Here is a 23,682-nt window from a genome sequence, read left to right as displayed (position 1 = left end):
CACACATTAACTTGACATTTATTGAATATGTACAGGTTATAATGTACTAACACTATGACTGTGGTAGAACATAAAGGCTACCCTTACCATGAGGACTGTATATGAAATAATCAGGAAGCCCTTTGAAGACACTTTGCTAAGACTTGCAGTAACAATCTCTCTTGTAGAACTCCCTGCCTGCTTCTGACCCTCTCTCGTGTTACGTACTATACTCTGAGGTGCATTTATGTATGTGATTTTCTTCTATAGTCCTTGAAAACACAGACTACAATATATCTTTGGGCTGCTTATACACTAAACACTGAAATAGGTACTAAATATTTTTGGGATGTACAAAGTGGGACTAACTAAATAGGTATGTCATAGGGAAAGCTTTGATAGGGTAGGATGAGTAAGGAACACAGAAAATATTAATCCATTAAAAAGAGCACACCTAGAGAGAGAGGTTATTCACTGCAGCACTCTTTATAATAGCAAGAAATTAGAAATAACCTACAGGCCCATCAATAAGGGACTGGATAAATACAATGGACCATTCATACGAATATTACATAGTTGCCAAAAAAAAAAAAAAAGAGAAAAAAACTGAAGACGCTCCTTATGCACCAACATGAAACATTCTACAACTTGAACTGTTAAAAACATCAAAGTATAAAACAGCATATATAGTAGTCCACCATTTATATATTTTTTAAAAAGTGGGGAAGGAGAGAATATATATATTTATGATTGTGTATGCATAAAACAGTTCTAGAAAAAAACAATTAACATTGAAAGGATAGGAAAAACTCTCCATACTTCCTTCTGTACCTCTAAAACCACGTGAATATGTTAAAATATATTGTACATCTAACTCTTTGAATATCACTGAAAAGAACTGAACCAAAAAATTTTTGAAATCACTAACTTCACCTATCTTTAATAAAATAGGGCTGTATCACACTAACTCTGTAAGATACTTAGTTCTACAAATTTTACACTTAAATCACTTAAAGCTTTACAAATCATTACTTAATGACTGGCATGGGACCTCAACTCAATCCTCAAATACATGCTTTACTTGTATTTAGCATCACAGAAAATAATTTTTCCATTTGATGCAAAGAAATTGTCCTGCATGAAAAAGATATAGTTATAATTTCTTTTATAATTTAAAATATTTTACCTCCTTTAGAATCCTTCCTTCCATTTCCATTTGATGTTGCTAATTCTTTATTACCAGTGGTCATATTATCTACATCATTTTCTTCTATAGGCAAATGATCTGGCTATTGAAGGAGAAAAATTATAATTTCTCAAAGCAAGCCATCGTATAAGTTTTCACAGCAATTTATGATTACACATTCAGCTCAAGGAAGGGGTAAATGTATCATCATATTATCTACCTTATCATCCTTTGTCGCATCAGCTGAGAGCAGTCGACTATTACAGAGTCTGCCATCTTGCACTGCACTGATATCCAAGCTCATTTTGGGATTATAAGTATGTGGATAAAGAGATTCAGGAAGATGTTTGTACTCTTGGGCACACTGCAATACAATGGTGTACTTTAAAACAGGACTGAAAAAATCTTAGTGAATAAATGATGTTAAGATGGATAAGGATAACCATTACATTACATTCTAAAATGATAAAAATTCACAAAATTAAAGTTTTAAAAAGTAGCTGACACTGAAAAATTCTATTGTACAAAGGACGACTAAACTGTCCTCACTTTTTAATGTCATGTCCATTCAAATATAAAATCTAATTCTATTTCTATACTTTGCCAAGGTATCAGCCACACTCCAGGGAATACCAGGAATGGAAGCGGAAGGGGAAAGAAAATAAAAGGAAAAAGACAGTTCTAAACTGTATTGCTTTGCTAAATTAATTCTCAAATTACAAAATTTTCTTTCACGTCATTTTTAATTAGTGAACAGAATCAGACTCAGAAAGAGTACCCATTAAAGACTTGTTAAATATTTAAGGAATAAAGATCTTAAGTTTTTAATACCAAAGAAATGAGGTGTGCAGTTAACTAAGGTTACCCAACTTATTTATGTACACTGAAATTGGTTTATGCCTAGAAATAATGTTTGTGTACATTTTCATTTAACAGAGGGGAGGAAAAATATATTGCTTACTTCTAAAAGCCAGTGCTCTGAAACAATGTGAATTCCTCTTTCTTTTACAGATTTATACTCTCGATTAGTGTCATTCTGTCGTCCTTGATAGATGAAATGAGTCACTGTTTCATCAAAACTCCACCTGAAACAACCAAATACACAAAACCAAATAACTAAGAGAAATAATGATCTACATTAAAGATGATCATTACTATCTATGAGTAGAATATTCTGATCATCACAAAACCTTAAGAATTACAATTAGCAAGAATATTAAATGACAGGCTCCATTTTTTTGGCCAAATTTTAATACATATATTTCTGGGTATATATATAGGCAGAGATATATGGAAGGATAGTCTTTAAAATGTTACTTTCTGCTTTATACTTTACTGAATTCTTTCAACTTTTTCTCTTATAATGAATATAACTTTATAGTAATAAAGTATTTTCAAATCAATAAAATGGTAAAGCATGCACTCTGTCCTCCAGATGTTGGCAGTCACTATTCATTGTATTTGCTCTACATCCCATAATAGACTATGTGCTTTACTCATTATCTTATCCATTCCTCACAACAATCATACAACACTGGTACTATGTTCATTTTACAGATAAAACTGAAGGACATGATTATATAACATGTTCAAGAGTATTCAGTGAATAAGTGGCACAGCCAGGTTCCACTTCAAAACCCATACTCTTAATTATGTTACGCTATGATCTGCTGATTCTTTCTACATAATATTCTCCCAACATAGGAAAATAATCTAAAAAACGTAAAATCACCATCCTTCAAAATATCAAGTAAAACCCAAAGAGGAAGTAAAAATTGTATTTCTAAATATAATCACCAAAATAAATAAGTTCTCTTTATGGATACTTAATATACTTTCCATTTCCTAAACAAGAAATATCTGAACTTTTTAAATAGCCATGTTAAACAATGTAAGAAGGAACATTTCTTCCTAAATTATATTACAAACATCTCTATTCCCTATAGCCCATATATCCTTAAAAATAATAGTAAAAACACGTCGCCTAATTTACTTGTTAGTCTTTCTAATATTGTTTGTATTTCTGCTGTAAGGTAAAACAATACACATTTAAATTAAGATAATTCAGAAATACAGAGGAATATTTTTGCCTGAATCATCTTGGTTTACTATACACTATGAGTGTATAATACGATAAATATGATAAAGTATGAGTTTTAGTCTTCAGAGCTCCTTCAAGGACAGACTGTCAATGACTATAGATGGTTTAGATCACGGTTGGCAATTGTTTTCTTAAAAGGCCAGATGATAAGTATTTTAGGCTTTGTTGGGCAAATTATCTTTCACAGCTATTCAACTCTTGCCTTGTATGAAAGCAGCCACAGATAATATATAAATAGGCATGGCTGTGTTCCAATAAAACTTTATTTACAAAATCAGATGGCTGGCCTGCCTAACCTCTGGTCTAACTCAGTGCTTTCAGCAAAATTGTTACTTTACTTCAGGAGCTTTTTTGGAAATTTGTGGGGGTGATTTTCGTTGTTATAATAATGTGTTTGTATGTTGGGGGGGGGGTTACTAGCAGTTAGTAAAGTCTACAGATGCCTGAAATTCTGGAGAATAGCCATACATAGTTATCCCATATCCTACGTAACCTTCTAATGTCCTGACAGAAATGCACATAGGTAAAAAAAAGGTCAGCTGACCCTTGAACAACTTGTATGTGGAATTTTTTCAATACATACACTGCTGTAAATGTAGTTTCTCTTCCTTATGATTTTTTTAATAACATTTTATTTCCTCTAGTTCACTCTAAGAATACTTTCAGTCAACAGTAGGCTACTAGTAGTTAAGTTTTGGGGGAGCCAAAGTTATATGGGGACTTTTCTGACTGCAGGAGGGGGCGTTGGTGCCCTAACCCTTACACTATTCAAGGGTCAACTGTAATTGAATGAGTCTAGAACCTGTTTTACATATAAACACGTTATTTTTTTGCAGTTTTGATATACACTAACATACCAGATATGCAACTACTGAGTAACTGATGGAAGACTGTATGTACTTTCTTTAATTTGGAACTTTGCCAAATTGTGAACAACTCTTGATAAAATCCTATTACGAGAATTAATATTGCTCATCGTATGAGTCTCCATATCTGTTTCAGCCTCATGGCTGTTAGCACTTGAGGTGATTTGACACGTGCAGGCCATCATACAAATACTCCCTTTTCTTCTGGTGTAAGGCATAGGCATTTACATACTAACCACATACGTACTATTATTCGTTATGTGCCTTACACTGACTTTTATTTATTTTTTAATTATAGAAAATATATGTAATCAAAAGGGGATGCTGCATCTAGTGTGTTGAGAAGATTTGGTCTAGATGTTTAACTGTCGGAAGGGTGGGAGACAGTATCAGTGATCTCTTCGGGATGTTCTTCTGGTCCTAGCTTATGGAAAAGAACATCTGGGACATCTGCAATTCAGAAATAATTATCCTATGAACACATAACTATTGTCACCTCTATTAAAGAATTCTTCCCTCTCATCCATCACCACGTCTGAGCAATCAATTTCAGGAATAGATTTAATGCAAACTTCAATGTAATTGACCAATTAAAACCTATTTAGGAATTTTAGCAATGTATTCTTTTTTTCATACTAAGAGGATTAACATTTTAAATCTTATATAAATACAAATCTTATATACTGCTTTTAAGTCTTATATGATGTCCACAAACAGGAATATCCAAGGATGCATTCACAGTGCTATTGTGAGAATGAAATGAGATAATGGTTGGCTCATACTAAGTGCTCAGCAACTGGTAACAGATAATATAAATATAATAGGTAACTATGTAATAGATAGTATATAACCTGTAGTAGAGAATACAAATAATAGTTATAATAAGAAAGCTTCACTACCCTACAATAGATCCATTAAACAACTAAGATGCTTATAACTATGACAGGTACATTTTATATTCTCCTTATCTAATTTCTTTACCAAATGCAAAGCTAATTGAAATAACACTCACCAAAGGAAAAGGTGAAACTAATCATATTCCTCAAACTGTTTGTTACTTGTAAGACCAATCGTTATGCTATCCACAAATGGCTGAATACACGTGATCAAGAAAGGCCGCATGGCAGACAGTGGAGGAGTACAGCCAACTCAGGAAGGGCAAGGGTCTCGCATTCCCTGACACTGATGCCCTGTGTGCTTGAGACCTGTCTAACTTGGCTGTCAGACTGAGGGCAGATGTGCTAATCTACGTCTCCAAAGTAGTAAAAATGATAGAAATTATAATAAAACATGCTCAAGAGGCCATTTTAACTCAGGAATATTGCTAGAGTACTTAGTCCTACTCACAGAAGGGCTCTAATCTGAAAATCACTAAGATAAAAGTATACTTAATCTCAGACCTACATGTCCAGGTTTCCAGAATAGTGAGCAGCACAAAATAGGTTGTCAAATATTTGTTGAACACGCCCTAAGAATACACATATATTCACATAATATGGGAGAGGGTATTGTAAAAGGATGTGGTAAATTAAAAATTAATTGGAGATAGTGTAGATAATATGACACACTAAGGCAAAATAAAATATTTCTTTGTAAATGCTCACAACAACTTCAGGTTTTCCTATAAACTTAGTCCATATCATCACCAAACAGAAAGATGTGCCAACTACCTGTAATCTGCTCCTAGAGAGGCTGCAATCGCATTTAGTTCACTCTGCTTCTTACTGAGTTTTTTACTAACACATACCACTACCTTGTGAAGTGGCTTTGGAACTTCTTCCTGTCCATGGAAAAGAAAAGAAATAGATCAACTACGATTGTTTGAAATGTTAGTCACCTAAAATTTCCTTTTAATAAGTGATCTAATTCTACCTTCTCTGACTGGGCATCCTTCAGTTGAGGGCTGGCAGAAAGAGCAACGGCATCGCGAGAGCTATTGGCCAAAGCAAGTTCCAAATTTCTGACGATGACTTCAGAGAGTGGTGTACTCAGTTTCCTTTTCTTTTGGCCGGGACCTCCTGGAGTTTCCAAGGCTGCCAGTGCATCCTATTAATTGGATCACACAATTAATAGGATTACAATTAATTGGATTACAGCTTTAACTTCTCGTTTTTCTTTAAACAACAATGGCATCTGTATCTTTATGCTACAAAAAAAAAAAAAAATACCGTCCAGCACATTGATTAAGAGACTGACAAGCTTACATTTTCAGCAGCGCTTACCACATTTGCCTCAATCTTAGAGTTTAAGTTGTAATTAAAATAAAGGACAACCAAAAATGCAACAAACAGACAAAACACAGAAACAAGTAAGAAAAACAGGAACTATATAACGAAGGTTAAGAAATCAGAAAGAGCTGAGAATTGTGAATAATCTTCAAAAGTACAAAATATGTTCCTGTTCCCAAGCTACCCACAGGTCCAGAGGCTTATTCATCTTGCCTAGTATTCCATGTGTATAGCAGAATGTATTTAACCAGCGTTCAACTGAATATTTAAATTAATAATCTTTTGCCAGTATAATGATGCAACGAATAACCTTGTACACACACCATTTTGCACATGCAAGAGTAAAGGGAACCATTTAAGCAAAATGTATGTACATGTACCAATACTGACATTCTCCTGAGTAAAGCATTCAAGTGTTTCCCAATATGCTTGACAGCACAGTGGGTAATCAAATTTTTCTCTTTTGCCAATCTGATAGGTTAATAAATATATCTGCTTTAATTTTCTACCCTCTTATACAGAATGAGATTAAACATCTTTATGCATGTGTACCATTTCTATTTAATTTTTTGTGATAGCTATCTCTTCCTAGTCTTTGCCCAGTTTTCCACTGTTGTATCAGTATTTTTAAATATTCATTTGCATGAATTGTTTTATGAATTTACGAGTATAAATACATACATATGTATATATATACGTGTGTGTGTGTGTGTATAACCCACTGTGATATACACATACTTGTTCCCAATTTGTAGTTTGTCAAACTTTTGCCATGGAGAATATTTTTTAAATGAATACTTTTATAAAATCTGCATAGTTGAATGTGGAGAATTTTTTATTACTATCAAATTCATACACATTTTTCTTTTCAGCTACATGTTATAGTTAGAAAGACCTTCCTCACGCTGGGATTATTTAAACACAAACTTTCTTGTGGCCTGTTCTAGAATTTTTTTAAACGATTTTTAGTAAAATATAGCTAACATACAATATTATATTAGTTTAGATGTATACAATCATTATTCAACATTTAACCTAAGAAAGTGATCACTGTAAGTCCAGCAACCATCTGACACCATACGACGCTATCACGATATTATTGACTATATTCCCCATGCTGTACATCACATCCCCATGACTTTGTCTTATATCTGGAAATTTGAATCCCTTATTCCTTAATTTTTCAAGTTGACATTTGTAATTATTTTATATTAATTTCAGGTGTACAGCATAGTGGTTAGACATTTATATAATTTTTAAGAAGCGTTTCCCCCCCCCCCCCCCGACTAGTCTAGTACTCACCTGGCGCTATACAGTTATTACTATATTATTGACTATATTCCCTATGCTTTACTTTATAACCCTATGACTATTTTGTAACTACTAATTTCTACTTCTTAATGCCTTCATCTTTTTCACCCTGCCCTCCAACTCCCTCCCATCTATCACCCCAAAAAATCTAGTACCCATCTGACACCATACCTAGTTATTACAATATTATTGACTCTATTCCTTACAATATACCCTACATCCCCATGACTACTGTGTAACCAATTCGTACTTCTTAATCCCTTCCCTTTTTTCACCCATTCCCAACTCCCCACCCATCTGGCAACCATCAAAATGTTCTCTGTATCTGAGTTTGTTTATTTTGTTCTTTAGATTCCACTTCTAAGTGAAATCACATTGCATCTGTCTTTCACTGTCTGATATACTCCACTCAGCACAATACCCTCCAGGTCCATCCATGCCGCCCCAGATGACAAGAACCCATTCTCTTCCCTAGCCAAGCAATATTCCATTGCATGTATGTACCACCCCCTTTATCCATTCATCCATCAAAGGACACCCAGGCTGCCTCTGTATCTTGGCCATTGTAAACCATGCTGTAATGAACATATGTATGCACAAGACCCTTTGAAGTAGTGTTTTGGGTTTCTTCGGATAATTACCTAGAAGTGGGATTATTGGGTTCCTCTTTGTCACTTGTTATATAGCCTTTGTTTTAAAGACTATTTTGTCTGGTATAAGTATTGCTACCACAGCTTTTTTTTCTTTTCCGTTTCCCATTTCATGAAATATCTTTTTCCCATCCCTTTACTTTCAGTCTGTGTGTGTCTTTTGATCTGAAGTGAGTCTCCTGTAGGCAGCATATGTAAGTGTCTTGTTTTCTGATCCATTCAGCCACCCTATCTTTTGATTGGAGCATTTAATCCCTTTATACTTGAAGTAATTGTCGACAGATAGGTAATTATTGCAATTTTATTATTCATATTTTTTATCTTTTTGTGTGTGTGTTAAAGAAGTTCCTCTAACATTCCTTGTAATACTGGTTTGGTGGCGAGAAACTCCTTTAGCTTTTCTTTTCTGGGAAGCTCTTTACCTGTCCTTCAATTCTAAATGATAGCTTTGCTGGGTAGAGTAATCTTGGTTGTAGGTCCTTGCTTTTCATCACTTTGAATATTTCCTGCCAATCCCTTCTGGCCTGCAAAGTTTCTGTTGAGAAATCAGCTGATAGTCTTATGGAGCTCCCTTGTAGGTAACTAACTGCTTTTCTCTTGCTGCTTCTTTTTCTTTAACATTTGGCATTTTCATTATGATGTGTCTTGTGTGGACCTCTTTGGATTCATGTTGTTTGGGATTCTCTGCAATACCCTGGCTTGTATATCTATTTTCTTCACCAGGTTAAGGAAGTTTTCGGTCATTATTTCTTCAAATAGGTTTTCAATTCCTTGCACTCTCTGTTCTCCTTCTGGTACCCCTATGATGTGAATGTTGGTATACTTGATGTCCCAGAGGCCCCTTAATCTCTCCATTTCTTTGCATTCTTTTTTCTTTTTGCTGTACTGATTGGGTGTTTTCTGCTACCTATACCTTATCTTCTAAATCGCAGATTCAATCCTCTGCTTCATCTAATCTACTGTTGATTGCAAGTATTCTTCATTTCAGTTATTGTAATTCCTGACTGGTTCTTTTTTGTTTTCTGTATCCATTTTTATGTTTTCTATCTCTTTGCTGAAGTTTTCCTGGTATCATTGAGCATTCTTATAACCAGTGTTTGGAACTCTGCATCTGGTAGATTGCTTGTCTCCATTTTGTTTAGTTCTTTTTGTGGAGCTTTGTTCTTTTATTTGGAAAATGTTTGTTTCCCCATTTTGGCTGCCTCCCTGTGTTTATTTCTATGTAGCACTGCAATGCTTCCTGGTTTTAGTAGAAAGGCCTTATGTAGTAGGTGTCCTGTGCCAGTGGCACAGTCTTCCTGGTGACCTGAGCTGGGTGCTCCAGATGTATACCTTATATGGGTTGTATGTGCCCTCCTGTCGTAGTTGAGTCTTGGTTACTGTTTGCACTTCAGTGGGAGGGGCTGAACCTCAGGCTGATTGATTGTGAGAACTGGCTGTGACTACAGTGGAAGAACTGTTGTGCAGTGGCTGACCCTACAGAACAAGATTTACTTTAGCAGGGCTCTGGTGCCTGCCCAGTCTGCCCTTTGGCTGTATGATCCTTGGAGGTGGCCAGATGATGCTTCAACCCAGTCCAAAGCCGGCCACTGGGCCTGCCAGCCTTGGGGTCTCCTGGGCGGGGACCCACTGCAGTTTAAGTCAGCTGCAGCCTATGCATTGCTTAGGGTCACCTGGCATAAGCCACAAAGCAATCCAGAGATGGTTGCCTCCTGCGCTGTGCTTGGAGGTGTCTTGAGAGGCCTACCCATGAGCCAAAGCCAGCTGTCGCTAGTGCTGGTCTTAGGGTTGCTCAGCCAGAGGTACAGGACATGCCAAAACCAGATGTTGCTTATTTGTGTTTTGTGAACCTTTGCAAGATTTTAGGAAAGTCCAAGGCATGAGCCAAGGCAGCCCATTTATACGGAAAAGCGAAGCGGCTTGGGAATGCCCAAAAGTTGGGTAGGTGACAGTCTCAGGAAATCACTAGGGTAGGTCAGACGAAAGGTGATAGTTTGATGGAGATTCAGATATGGCATCTGCCTGTCTCTACACACAGGGATGGGGAGGGCTACACAAAGAAAAACAATGGCTTCTGCCAGCTCATCCATCTGGGAGAAAGCTGCCCCTCAGCCTTTACCCTGAAGCTAGACATTTCAGTTCCTCCCCATATGTCCCTGGCACCTTTCAAGCTGCTGCCCCAGCACTGGAGCTCAGAGTGAGTGAGTCTGTCAGTGAGTAATGGGCCGTTTAAGAGGAGCCCCTGGGACTGCAGCCACCCTCTGTCCCACTCAGCCACAATCTCTGCTGGATTTCACAGCCAGAAGTTATGGGGTCTTCTCTCCCTGGCACTGAAACCCTGGGCTAGGGAGGGCCTAGAAGCCCTCACTCCTGGGGCGTGGGGGCTGGGAACCTTCACAGCTGAGATATTCCTCCTGATTTTCAATGTTCACAGGCAGGTGTCAGACCAGCCTGTTCCATGTATCTGCCCCTCTCGAGGTCGCTTCTTCTGTATGTCCGTAGTTGTAGGGCTTTGGTTCAGCTAGACTTCAGGAGATTCTCAGTAATGGCTGTTCTGTGGTTTAGTTGTAATTGATCTGGTCCTGAGAGGAGGTGAGCACAGCATTTACATATTCCACCACCTTGACTGGAAAACTGTTCTAGGATTTTTATGCCTTCATTTCTCGTGTTTAAATACCTGATCCTCTGGTATTTGTTCTGATATAAGGTATGAGGTTTCATCCTAACTGCTGGGATGGCTACTAGTTGTGTGATTTAAATTTTACCTTTAATATAATACATATAATACATTATCTATGAGGTGTAATCTTCTGCACAGATTTGATTATTCATGTGACAATAACAAACTTTTAATTACTGCAACTTAGGTTTTAATAACTAGTTGGACTAGTACCCATCCTCAACTATTCTTTTCAGATTTTTAATACTATTTCTGCTTGCATTTTTTTCATAGAATCTTTATTACCCTTATAGATTACCCAACGTTTACTATTTTTTTGCAAAAACATGGTAAGGCTTTCTATTAGGTTGGTGCAAAAGTAACTGCAGTTTTTGCAATTATTTTTAATCTTTTAAATCGCAATTACTTTTGCACCAACCTAGTATTTGCTCAAGTTGTTTTTTTAAATTTCTACATAGCATTTAAAAGGATTCTTCATCTACAGAAGAAATCAGAAGTTCCCATACCACACATACCCACCTTCAGCACTTGTGCCATGAATACTGCTTCCCATGTGGTATGTTCCTCTACTTAAGCACTAGATCCAAACCCCTCTCACCAACTCAAAAGATTTTTTTCTATTTTTTATTGTGAGGCCTAATTATGTTCAATTCTGTGATTATTCCAATGAGTTGGTCCTCTCTGTTTCAGAATAAAAATTCAACTTACCATTTTACATCAATTTGAAGAACCACTAATTATAAGATGAAGTACTATTTTATTTATCACCAAAAGGAGAAAAACACTGCTAAATAAACTATGATTCTAAACAACAAAACTTATAAACATGTTTTGTACCATCACAGAGACTATTTCAGAACCATCAGCTTTCCACTGCAATGTATCTGAAGAATGGTTTGAATGACTGCAAACATTTCTACTATTTTCTTGCCTACTAATATTATTTCATTTATTATTCAGAGACTCTGTGAACTATGAGGCCTTACAGATCACATATATTCCATGATTTTACAGGTGGGAATAATGAAGCCCAAAGAGGCTGACCTGCCTTAAAACGCAGCAAGAGGCCAAGCAGAGGTCTGTTCTAGATCTCATAGTTCCTAAACCAGTAGTTCTCCTGTTTCTTAAGGCATAAGGAGCAGTGATAATCACAGTACAAAATGTTACTTCAGAAGAGATTTGATCAGATTTAGCTTGGAGAAAATTGTCCCAGGTATTAATTTATATTTATTTTCTGAATATGAAGAACTTGTAAACTTTGTAAGTCTGCTCCAAAACATACTAGTAATATTTATTAAAATGTTGCTTCTAAATATCTTATGAGCAAAACTTTAAGAGATGAATGATACAATAATTTTGCAAAGGTTCATGGATAAAAAAAATCATAGACAATAGTTTGAATAGCCACTTGAAAGGCCAAAAGTTACTAAAGAAACAGTGAATAAAATCATCTTTGGGGAATAAAAGGAAACCATTAGAGAAAGTTAAATTAGCCCTTGATTTGCGAATTATTATTTTTCAGAAAGGAAGCCATATACTCCAGTGCTCAGGAGATCAAACAAAGGTGCAGACTTAATTCATCTCTTTAAGGGAAATGATTGAAAAGCAAGGTGATAATAGAGCCATTTCAGAAAGGAAGCACTGGGTGTACTTCCCTAGAATCAAAATATAAGTAGCAATGTATTTATATTATTTTATAGTTTATGTTATTATTTCATCACACCAATTCATTTGATCCTTATGCTAAATCTGTGAGTTCTCAGAACAAGTGATAGTATTCTCTGTATAAAACAAGATATCATGTTAAATGATCTGCCTAGAGCGATACCATTCATGACAGATCTAAGGCTTTAACCCAGATGTACTAGTTTTACAACAATGTGTATCTCTAGTGATTACCCTGTTTCCCTGAAAATAACCTAACTGGACCATCAGCTTCAACGTGTCTTTTGGAGCAAAAATTCATCATGACCCGGTCTTATATAAGACCCAGTCTTAAAAATAAAACCGGGTCTTATATTAATTTTTGCTCTAAAAGACGCATGAGAGCTGATGGTCCAGCTAGGTCTTATTTTCGGGGAAACACGGTAACAACCCAGAGTACATAATGAAACTCAAAATATGAATCTACTTGCCAACATCTCTGGAAAATTTACTACTACAAACTTTAGAAGTGATAAAGAATGTGGTGCTTTAACTTTACAAACTATAAAATTGTTAACTCCAGGACCAGTTTCTATTTCTTACCTTCACATCAAAAGAAGGCTTGAAGAGTTTGTCCTTGGACAGAAATTTTGACGGTGTATCCAGGTGTAATGAGGGCTCTTTCTGGACCGGCTGTCCTATTTCTGGGGAGACTGAGAGCTGCCCAGTATGCTGTGAAATCACCGCATGGAAAGCTTTACTCTGAAAGCGGTTCATATCTAAAGGTGTAACAGCTGTTTTCCTGTGAGTTTCCAGTCGGGTGGCAGGATGACCTGGGGTATCTGGATTTTGATTCACCCCATTTGTTAGTTTAGTTTCCAAACTTTCCTCTAGAGATTAAACAAGAAACAAATGTGAATCACTAATGTCTTTTGTCTCTAAAGAGGCACATAAGTGAGGTTTTTATCTTACTAGTTTTCATGTGAATTCTCAAGTACACTTAAAGCCACAAAGTTATATACCTCCTTTCCAAGAAACAAACCAGATGTTAAGAGGGGCTACTGTGTCCTCCCACCCCAGCCTCCTACCTTTTTTCAACATTTAACAAAAACACTTATTAGATAGCTGCTCCATGCCAGATCCAATGCTAGACAATGGAAATACATAATACATTCATATTCCTTGCCCTTTCAGAACTTATAGTTGAGTAGAGAGACATGAAAGTAGACTATAAAGTTTAGAATTATAACACTGGGATAAGAGCTACAAAAGGGATAATACAGAGTGTGATGGCAAGACCAAGGTCGTACTTGGTGAGTCAAGGAAGGTTTCCCAGGGAAAATGACATCCAATTGAGAACTGAAAGATAAGGAGAAACAGACATACAGGAGATGGGCTAGAGAAAACACGCAAAAGTTCAAAGATGAGTGGAACAGAGAACACTAACTACATGGTATGTCAGTGAGAGCCATAGAAGGAATAGTAAGAAGGATCCAAGCTCATATCTTTAGATATCAAACACTGAGACCCTGGAATGCTCCTATATTGTTTTGTATCCTCTAGCTTTCAGGTGGTACCTCTAGTTGATAGTACAGATACAAATTAAACATCAGTGCTATGAACACATTCATTTTACCATACAATAAGTAATGCCCAATGGTGGCTCAGTGTACCTAACACAAAAGGTAGAAATCAATGACCTTTCCTGAAAACAAGCTTTGGCACACTGATAACCCAGAAACCATCAAATTGTAAAAACATACATATAAAAGAACATAATAAAAGTATTAACCTTCTTTAGGTGAATTTTCAATCAGAAAATGACTTTCATTTGCTCTCTTTCCCATTCTAGCAGTCTCCAACAGCCAAGCTATAGTGACTGCTGGTAAATTCCACTTCTTGGCAGCTTCATATTTAGAACCACCTGGTTCTTTCAACACAAGATGTGTGCTGGCAAACATGCCTTTCTTTGCATTGGATTTGCGAACAAAGAATTCCTGAACGCTGAAAGTTATATTTAAAGAAAAACAAATGGTGATAAACACAACTAGCCGGCAAACTAATGAAGTTTCTAACACAACACAGCTGTCAGAGTTCTAAGTATAAGAAAACAGTCACTAATTAAAAGTTGGTTCTATTTCTTCAAATAAGCTAATCCCTTTACAAACGCTTACTCTAGGATAAAAATGTACTGTTATAATTAAACTTTATAAAAACATCGGCAAATTAATTCAACTAGACTTTCAAGAAATAACCAGAAAAATTTCCTCCTTAGTCATCATCCACCCACCTTGACTTTTCCTCCCAAAAGGAGGGGCATGAATAACTAGGGGAGTAAAGAAAGTATATGAATGATACATTATATCTTTTTCGCCCACTACAACTGCTCAAAGCATTTTCACACATAATCTCATTTGATCCTCTCAGTATCTGTGAAATATCAATATTTTACAAAACATTGTAAAGATACAACTTAGGAAAGCATAATTAAGTGACTCAAGATCACAGAACATTAAACACAGAATGTAGGGGCAGAAACGCTTGAGGTATAAACCAGAATTCAGTTATTTTTATGTCTTCTGTTTAATATTCAAATTCCCCACTTTTAAGATTTCTTTAATATTCTCTGTTTCTCCCAGTATTTTCATGGTTTATTTTCCCCCACATTTAACCCACTGATCTATTTGTTACTTATCTTGGTATGAGATGTTACATCAATTTTACTGAATCCTATTTACTGAAAAGAACATCTTTTCTTTAATAACTGGAAATAACATCTATCATATACTAAATTCCTGTTTGTACTTGGGTCTATTTCTAGATTTTCTGTTCATTCACTGAACTTCCTGCCACTTTCAGCCATACTATTATTTATTTAGTGAGGTTTTACAAAATATATTTAAATAACTGTGTATTGTATTTCAGAATTTTCATTTTTCTGCTTGCTAACCTTTTCTGATGAATTTAGGAATCAGCTTGACTGCTGCCCTCCCTAAAAAATTTTGTTGTTTTTATTGGGATCATGTTAACTTATACATTAACATGGGGGGTTAACAGAAACATCTTTATAATATTTAATTTCTTTCCAAGAACATGTACATCTTTCTTACTGTTCAAGACTTATTTTGTTCCCCTCAACAACATTTTACAAGTGTCTGTAGCTCTTTCAAGTTTCACGTCACATTTACTTTTAGGTATTTTATGTCACTGCAGATCAAGTAAGAGGCCTTTGTTTCCACTAGCTCTTCTAACAGGTTGTATATATGAAGGTCACTGATTTCTGCATATTAGTTTTCTACACAGCCACTTCACTGAATTTTTCTGAGTACTGCTTTAATTGTAGCCCATGGAGTCTGTTGTCATGTTATTGTTCTTTTCTGCAATTTCACCTTTTCAAAAAACTTTTTATTGTTGAGTATAATTCAAATACAGAACATAGCAAAAAAGAAAACATAATTTAATGATTAGAAAGCAAAAACCTTTATATCCACCACCCATGTCAGAAAACAAAATCTTGCCAGCCACTTGCTTTACTTTTACCACATAATGCATCCTTAAACACGTTTGGTTTAATGTCTTTTAGCTTACAGGGTCAAACTTCTTTCCCCACCCTGACTATGTATTTGTTGAAAATACTGGATCATTTATAATATAGAGTTATCTCAGAGTCTGGATTTTGCTGATTGTATGACTGTGGTGTAACTTAACATGTTACCCTCCTGTCTGTATTTCTGATAAACCAATAGTTGAATCCAGAGGCATCATCACATGAGGATTCCTTATTAGGGGATGGTGTTTTCTTCTCAGGAGGCAGATACTGTCTGGTTTTCTCCTTGTTATGTGATTAACTACTGACTTTCAATGCCTGGATTCTTTCATTCATTAGGAGTTACAATCCTACCATTCTTTCATTTATTTTTTGGAATATCTCGAAAAAGGGAAACTGTTTTATCCATGATTATGGTACTGATACAGACTGTATAGGAAAGGCAGGATAAATGATCCTTTCCCTTTATTTACTAGCTCTCAAAATAATGGGTTGGTTTTCTACCATCTTTTAAATGTGACCAATTAGCTTAGTTTGTTTGGTATCATTAAGAAGTCACGATTTAAACATTACATGTTTCGATCCACTGCCATTATTATCTCTAGTGATACTCTTGCCAGTGGAGTTCCTTTGGACACAACCTCCCTAGTAGTCTTTGATAATGTACTCGCTATCTGGTCTGAGGACATATTCCAGACTCACTGGTATCTTTTCTGCCCCAGATCTATAGGTAATTAATGATTTCTTTAGTTTCTTTTCGTGGGAAATGGTATTTTAAGGTCACAATCTGGCCATGGGGTTCCGTCTTCCTCCTGGGTTGGTAATGACTTCTAGGCTTATAAATGATTTCAAATTCCCAAGAGCTATTAAAAACAGTTCTAAAATGTCCAGTTGATAAGGTGTTTTCATTTCCTTTTTCTACTACTGAATTCCAGTTTTTCTGCATGATTAGAGAATATGGTCTGCATTCTTTCTACTTCAGGGATTTACGGAGGTATTCTTTGTGGCCAATTTCTTTATAGGCAACATCTCTGAGTGTTCCACAGGCTCTCAAAAAGGTATGGTCACTGTTTCCGGGTAGATATCTAACTACACTATTTAAATCTATCCCTCTTGTTTTCTTTTTGACTTGTCAAGAAGTAAAAGACGGAAATTAAAAGTCTCTTACAAGTAATATACTTCTTTTGATTCTTCCATCTCCAGTTTGTTTGTTTTATGAGTGATAATCATGCTGTAAATAAAGTGTTAACAGTACTCCTTATTTACAGTGCTCGTTTTCTTGTTTGATGCCTTTGATTCGAATCCAAATTTGTTTGGTATTAAAATTGCAACTCCTCCTTTCTTCTATATGCATTTACTTGACATGTCTTTGCCAATCTCTTTTTTTTTTTTTGCCAGAGGAACAATGAAATGTATATTGAAAAAGAATAAATCAACCATATGGCACATAGAAAGGAATACTGCTTAGGCAAGCAATATTCAATAATGGCCCATGTTATCAGCTTTAAATATTACCTCTCCTGGTAGGTAAGCATTAATGCCTACAGGGTTTACATTTTCCAGACATCCATCTAGTAGCACTTTCCTCTTGACCACTTTGAGCCATCACGTAGATATGCTACACATTACCCATAAATAATATAAAGACACACAGCCAAATTCTAACTTAAATGCTCTCTAATACGTCAAAACAAAAGTATACCAAGATAGCAGGTGTGCTAAAAATACTACGTACCTTGCTCCAAGGTGTTTTGCTAAGAATGCCAATGAATCTTTTTCTGCTCCCACACACTGACTGAATGAAATAACACAATCCACTAAAGGAGTCATTCCTGCCATTACTGGGACTGGTGTGAAGAGAGGATTTGACTTTGGATCAATTAAAGTCTGATAGTCTAAACAAGTTACCTTTTAAAAACAAGAGAAACAATAACATCAACCTGAAATAAGCAACTAGTGGTTAACACTGGTTCAATTACAGTAGCAGTAATTTTAGTTTAAATGAAAAATTTTACTTTAATGTAAACTTGTGTATGCTCATTCTCAATACATTTCAAATTATAATAAAGAAATATATATCAATTCATTACATTAAATATTAAATTCTAAAATATTAAGGATATTAAAATCAGTCAGACTGTCACTGAAATCACTGAATTTTGCTTCAAATTTAATGTCTTCCAATGTGTTAGTTTATAATTTTCTAATTCTTGGAAAGTTACAAAAACAAAATCAATGGCGAATCAACCAGTGATAAGCCAACAAGATGGAATAATACAAAAGTCCATGTCATGCTTTGGGAAGACTGAAATCATGAAATGACTTGGAGTAACTTCCCAAGAAGGAATGTTGCTGCTTTGGCCCCTGGGAAACAATAACCTCTACCAGGATTAGGACGAAGGAGCTTGGACATTTTCATATTTTAGAATTTCCTTTGCTAAAAGCAAAATCCAGACACTGCTCATACCCAAACACCAATTTACCTAAATCGAACTGCACTGCGTAAGAAAGAAACATGAACACTACTGGCATCCAGATATCCTTCAATACTGTTTATCAATTGCTACAGTATTTTCTTACCAGCCATGCATTTGTAACAACTTCTCCCACAGTTGCTTCTACTTCACACCCCAGCAGAGGAACCACAGCATAATCAGCAACAATTCTGCTCTGAAGGGACACAATTTTTCCAGCACTTTCTCTTATGATACTGGCAATGTTAGATTCATTTTCATTACTAAAACCCAAAACAAGGAAACTCTTTTGGCTAAATAAACCTTCTTCACTAATTGTAGAAGCATCAGGGAGGCAATGACTGACAGAAGACGGGTTTTCTTCTTGCAGAGAAATGTGAGTAGAATCATTAAAGGTCCCAACTTCAGACTTCGCAGCTTCCACTGGAAAGAAAAAGAAATGTTTTCTACCACATAATTTCTCTTTTAGTCAGTTTATTTCTGAGCAAGGATGTTAAGGTAACATAGAGCCTGAGAATTGTGACCACACTCACAATAGTAACACTTTAATAAGGACACAATGAATAAAGGATACCAACATATCCCATCTTCTGAGTGTTACCAGTATTGCCATCTTTATTAGGAAGCACAATGGCAATCACGTTACTGTTCTAAGTCTTCCTAGTGGACTAGAAACTCTCCTTAGTTGAAAATGATGAAGTTCCAATGATTCCACGTGCCTCTTAGTTCCAAAACAGGTTTAGATAATTCACAATTGTGAAAATATCATTACGGAAAAAAGAGAAGAAAAGCCCTTTACATGGAACTAACGGTGTGGATGCAGTAAGAGAATTATGGTTGTTTCTCTTTCAAAAATTCCTAAAATGTTTCATACTGAAGTTGGAGCTAGTTTCTATATAAATTTCTTAAGAAAACTGATGAGGGACCCAAGCAATGGTCTCAAGTACTTCATTTTAAGATAAAGTTGGCTGATAGATGGGTACTAGAAGGAAAAACATATAAAACATATAAAAATACATATAAAAAAACATATAAAAATATCAATTACTAAAATACACAGTCCTTAATATGCAATAAACATTGTCAAATCAATGCTAAAAGTTTAAGACGTAAAAACTTAGTGTGTTTTTGAAAACTCTAGTGGTGCTGTGTTGGAAGGTCACACTTTATGGTAGGAATCAGCAAACTACAGCCTAGGGGCCAAACTGGACCCACAGCCTGTGGGTTAAAAATCATTTTTACATTAAAAAAAAAAAATGACTGTAAACAGAACAAAACAAAATAGAATATGTGACAGAGACAGAATGTGGTTGGCAAAGCTGAAAATATTCACGGTCTGGCCTTTTCCAAAAAATTTGTGAAGCCCTGCTTTATGGGATGCCAACAAGCCTGGAAGCTATTCGAGGATTCTTCCTTTATTCATTTATAAAGGCAATGGACCTAAGTGCTTTCCGTGCATGTAATTAACGATCATGATACTATGAGGTTAATACTACTGATACATCTATCCCTTTCTTCAAGAGAAAGCTCAGGTTTAAAGAGCTTATGTAACGTGCCTAAGGTCAGTTATTAAGGGGCAGAAATGAGGTATAAACCAAAGTCTGTCTGATTCCAGGGTCCATTACATTGTGATAGTGGCATTTTATTTCAGTCCTCATCACATTTTCACTTTCTATCCTCATAACATTTTCACTTTTTAACGAATTACTGCCATCTATGTATGTGTACAAATACACACACTCACACACAACAACTTATTCCTACTTAATACAAGTACTTAAATTGTTCTTATTGACACTCTGAAGAAGCATAGTTTTGTCTAGAGCATTTACTGATTAGTAAGGTCCGGAGACTCTTTGACCCTCAGTTTCGTATTATAATGAATAAAAGATAATAGTATATTTATAATTTATAGGGATATATGAGGATGAGTAAGCTTAGATGACATAAAGGTGACATGATACTATAAAACATTCTACAAAGTAGTTTTCTACTAGCTATTCTTAATATAAAATGTAAAAACAAGTGTTTTTGCAATTATAATTATTTCATAAGTACACCTAAGAGAAAAAAAACCTTTGATGTCTATATATTGCTGGTGAGATGGGAAGAAGAAACGCAGTGGAATTTTAGACTACTAATACAAAACAAACAGGAAATATTTAGTTCTTATAAACTGTAAGTAAAACCCTAAAGTTATTAAGAGACTCAGAATAAACATTTCTTATCTATTATTGAAAAAGCTTTCTAGAATCAAAAGTAATTTTGCTTTATGAATTAACTGTAAAATACTTGATTACATTCTTTTTAAGGTGCTTAAGGGTTCAGTATTTATTGTCACCAAATCCTTTCAAAGTCAGTAAACCACTAGCTGCCTTAGAAAGGAAGATCTGAGAAACTGCCTGCCTCCACTAAGTACGAGGTGAGATGTAATAGTACGGTGGTAAATGTTTAAATAAAAACAAATTTACAGTAAAAGATGCATTGCCATTAATTCCCCTCAAAATACTCCCCCTCGCTTCAAACACTTATCCCATCATTCTTGCCACTTTCTGAAGCAGTTCTGAAGTCCTCTTATGTCAGTGTCTTTAGTTGGGCTGTCACGGCTGCCTCAATGTCCTGAATCGTTTTGACTTTGAGGAAGAGCCAGAAGTCACACGGTGCCAAATCTGGTGAATAAGGTGCATGAGGACACACTGTAATGTTTTTATTTGACAGAAATTGCCCTACCAGAAGCGATGTGTAACTTGGAGCGCTGTCATGATGGAGAACGATTTACAGCACACTTTAAAACACACCTTCTCTCAACCGTAGCTCACACCCTGACTGACTGCACCGAACAAGCTGAAACTTGTCCCACACTGTTAGTCAAGTTTGATGTACCACTTCCCATATTGAAGATCCCTGCCTTTCCATTGGTTGGCACTCAGCAGCAGCAGTCACTATTTTTTGATCACAACAGAAAGGCTCCATGTCACACATCCCTTCTGGTACGACAATTTCTGTCACATAAAAACATTATGCTGTGTCCTCATCCACCCTATTCACCGGACCTGGCACCGTGTGACTTCTGGCTCTTCCTCCAAGTCAAAACGATTCATTACATTGAGGCAGCCATGACAGCGCAACTAAAAACACTCAAGAAAAAGAACTTCCAGAACTACTTCAGAAAGTGGCAAGAACGATGGGATAAGTGTGTTCAAAACTAGGGGGAGAATTTTAAGGGGGGATTAATGGCAATGTGTCTTTTACTGTAATTTTAAAAATTTAAACATTCACCATATTTTCTGACCACACCTTGTATTATTTATAGAATATACACAGGTTGTAAACCATAAAAAATAGGGAGTGATTCACAGGAGGCTTTTGGCATAAACTATTGTGTTTTTTAAAGCTAGACAATAGTATAGTTACTAATTACATTATTGTTTATATCTTTTTTGATGTATTAAATATTTTGTAAGTTGTTTTTTTAAAGAAGATATGCTGCTCACAACTCTTCACTGGCAATTTCCCTTCCCACACTGAGAAGACCACCTACTGAGGTGGTAGTCCACTGTGCAGCACTGTTTGTATTAAAGATCACAATAATCCACTGAGACACATCTGTTACAAGGTTAAAATAAAAGCTCCTGTTGTTACAAACTCACACAAACCAAGTGATGCCACTATATAAAATAGATCAAAATTGTGAGTTCAAGAGAAAAGAGGAATCAGAACCCCTTAGCTTCACCTGCTTAGAAAAAGTAACAAATATAAAACTTTAAGGGAAGGAAAAAGTTAAACTTAAAATCTAGAAAACCAAGCAGAAATCACGTATGTATTCTGCCGCTAAAATAATTCTTAATGACTATAAATACTAATCAATTATTTCTTACCTATTGTGGGGTTATAATTTACATATTGAGAGAGTAGATCTTCATCAGCTTGCTCATGCTTCTCATTAGGAACAAAGTCTTTCTTAGAGAAGCTGCTGTTCCTTTTTAAAAGGGCTGTTTTACTTTCAGGTGGATGTGAAACTGGAATTTCCACTGGCTGGTAGTTACCATGGATATATGGCTCTTCAGGAAGCATATAACCTTTACTAAAACACTCTAGCAACCACTTTGCTCCCACTACATGAGGCCTACAAAAATAGTATATAGATATATATTAGTTTAAACTATAAAGACCATTCCATATGCTATGCAGTTTTCAAAATTGCATGCACATGCAATTTTAAGAAAAATCATTAGAGGAGGAATTGCTTTGAATGGAAAATGGACAAACCTGTGTGCTGATTTATCCCAAAACTGCTTCAATTCGTCATCATAATCTCCCACAATAACATGAGTTACATCTTCATTGAGCTGATTAAAACGAATTCCACCTCCACTGTTAACAAGCCTTCTCAGTTTATCTAGTTTTCTGCCACTGAAACCACAAAGGTATATCTGCAAAGAAGGAAAATATTTACTTTAAATTAATGCATGTAAGGTGGCTTACTTCTCTCAATAGAAACACATTTATTAAAAACGTATCTAAATCCATTGTGTATAAGACAACTCTTGTGTACATTTTAAGATATATTAAGGAGTATGTTCTAAAACTTGATTTTTTTTAACAATTCTGAAATTTTGTTCATCACTTCTTCATAATCGTATAGCATTGTAATCCTTCACAGCAAACACTTGATAAGTATTTTGAGGCTTTAAATAAAAGCCAGAATTCAATTCTCTTCTTAATATTAGTGCATTGCAATTTCTAAAATACAGGTAGCCTCTTAACTTGTCAAGATCTTACTACTTGTAAATTTTAAAATAATTATAGAAACAAACTGGAGTTAAATGTCTGAATTTAGAAAAACCTAGGTTTAAATTTTGGTTCATCTGCCAATGATGACTGTGGCAAGTTACTTAGGCTCTTTAAACCAATTTCTTTACCTATAAATTGAGATACCTTTTCACAGAGTTAATTAAATAAGAAAAGTCAAAGAGATGAGTACAATGCTTTGTGGATAATGCTTATGCAATTAAT

The 23,682-nt window shown here is 35.5% G+C and overlaps 1 protein-coding gene across 2 annotated transcripts in view; it reads right to left on the bottom strand.

The window, feature by feature from the left end:
• Positions 1-23,682, bottom strand: part of TOPBP1 (DNA topoisomerase II binding protein 1) — a 47,236-nt gene that overhangs the window by 13,154 nt on the left and 10,400 nt on the right. For both annotated transcript variants that reach the window (XM_081072934.1, XM_081072935.1), the window contains 11 exons: positions 22,936-23,099; positions 22,545-22,792; positions 18,773-19,089; positions 17,928-18,100; positions 14,438-14,649; positions 13,249-13,535; positions 6,005-6,178; positions 5,803-5,912; positions 2,127-2,250; positions 1,386-1,529; positions 1,166-1,268 (listed from right to left, as the gene is read on the bottom strand). In XM_081072934.1, the coding sequence (XP_080929060.1) occupies positions 1,166-1,268; positions 1,386-1,529; positions 2,127-2,250; positions 5,803-5,912; positions 6,005-6,178; positions 13,249-13,535; positions 14,438-14,649; positions 17,928-18,100; positions 18,773-19,089; positions 22,545-22,792; positions 22,936-23,099 (2,056 nt within the window). The remainder of the gene's footprint in view (positions 1-1,165; positions 1,269-1,385; positions 1,530-2,126; positions 2,251-5,802; positions 5,913-6,004; positions 6,179-13,248; positions 13,536-14,437; positions 14,650-17,927; positions 18,101-18,772; positions 19,090-22,544; positions 22,793-22,935; positions 23,100-23,682) is intronic.

This window comes from Rhinolophus hipposideros (genome assembly GCF_964194185.1).
Source record: "Rhinolophus hipposideros genome assembly, chromosome: 14".
NCBI classification, from domain to species: Eukaryota; Metazoa; Chordata; class Mammalia; order Chiroptera; family Rhinolophidae; genus Rhinolophus; species Rhinolophus hipposideros.
Note: the sequence above shows the minus strand (reverse complement) of the source record. Positions and strands in the feature narration are given on the sequence as shown.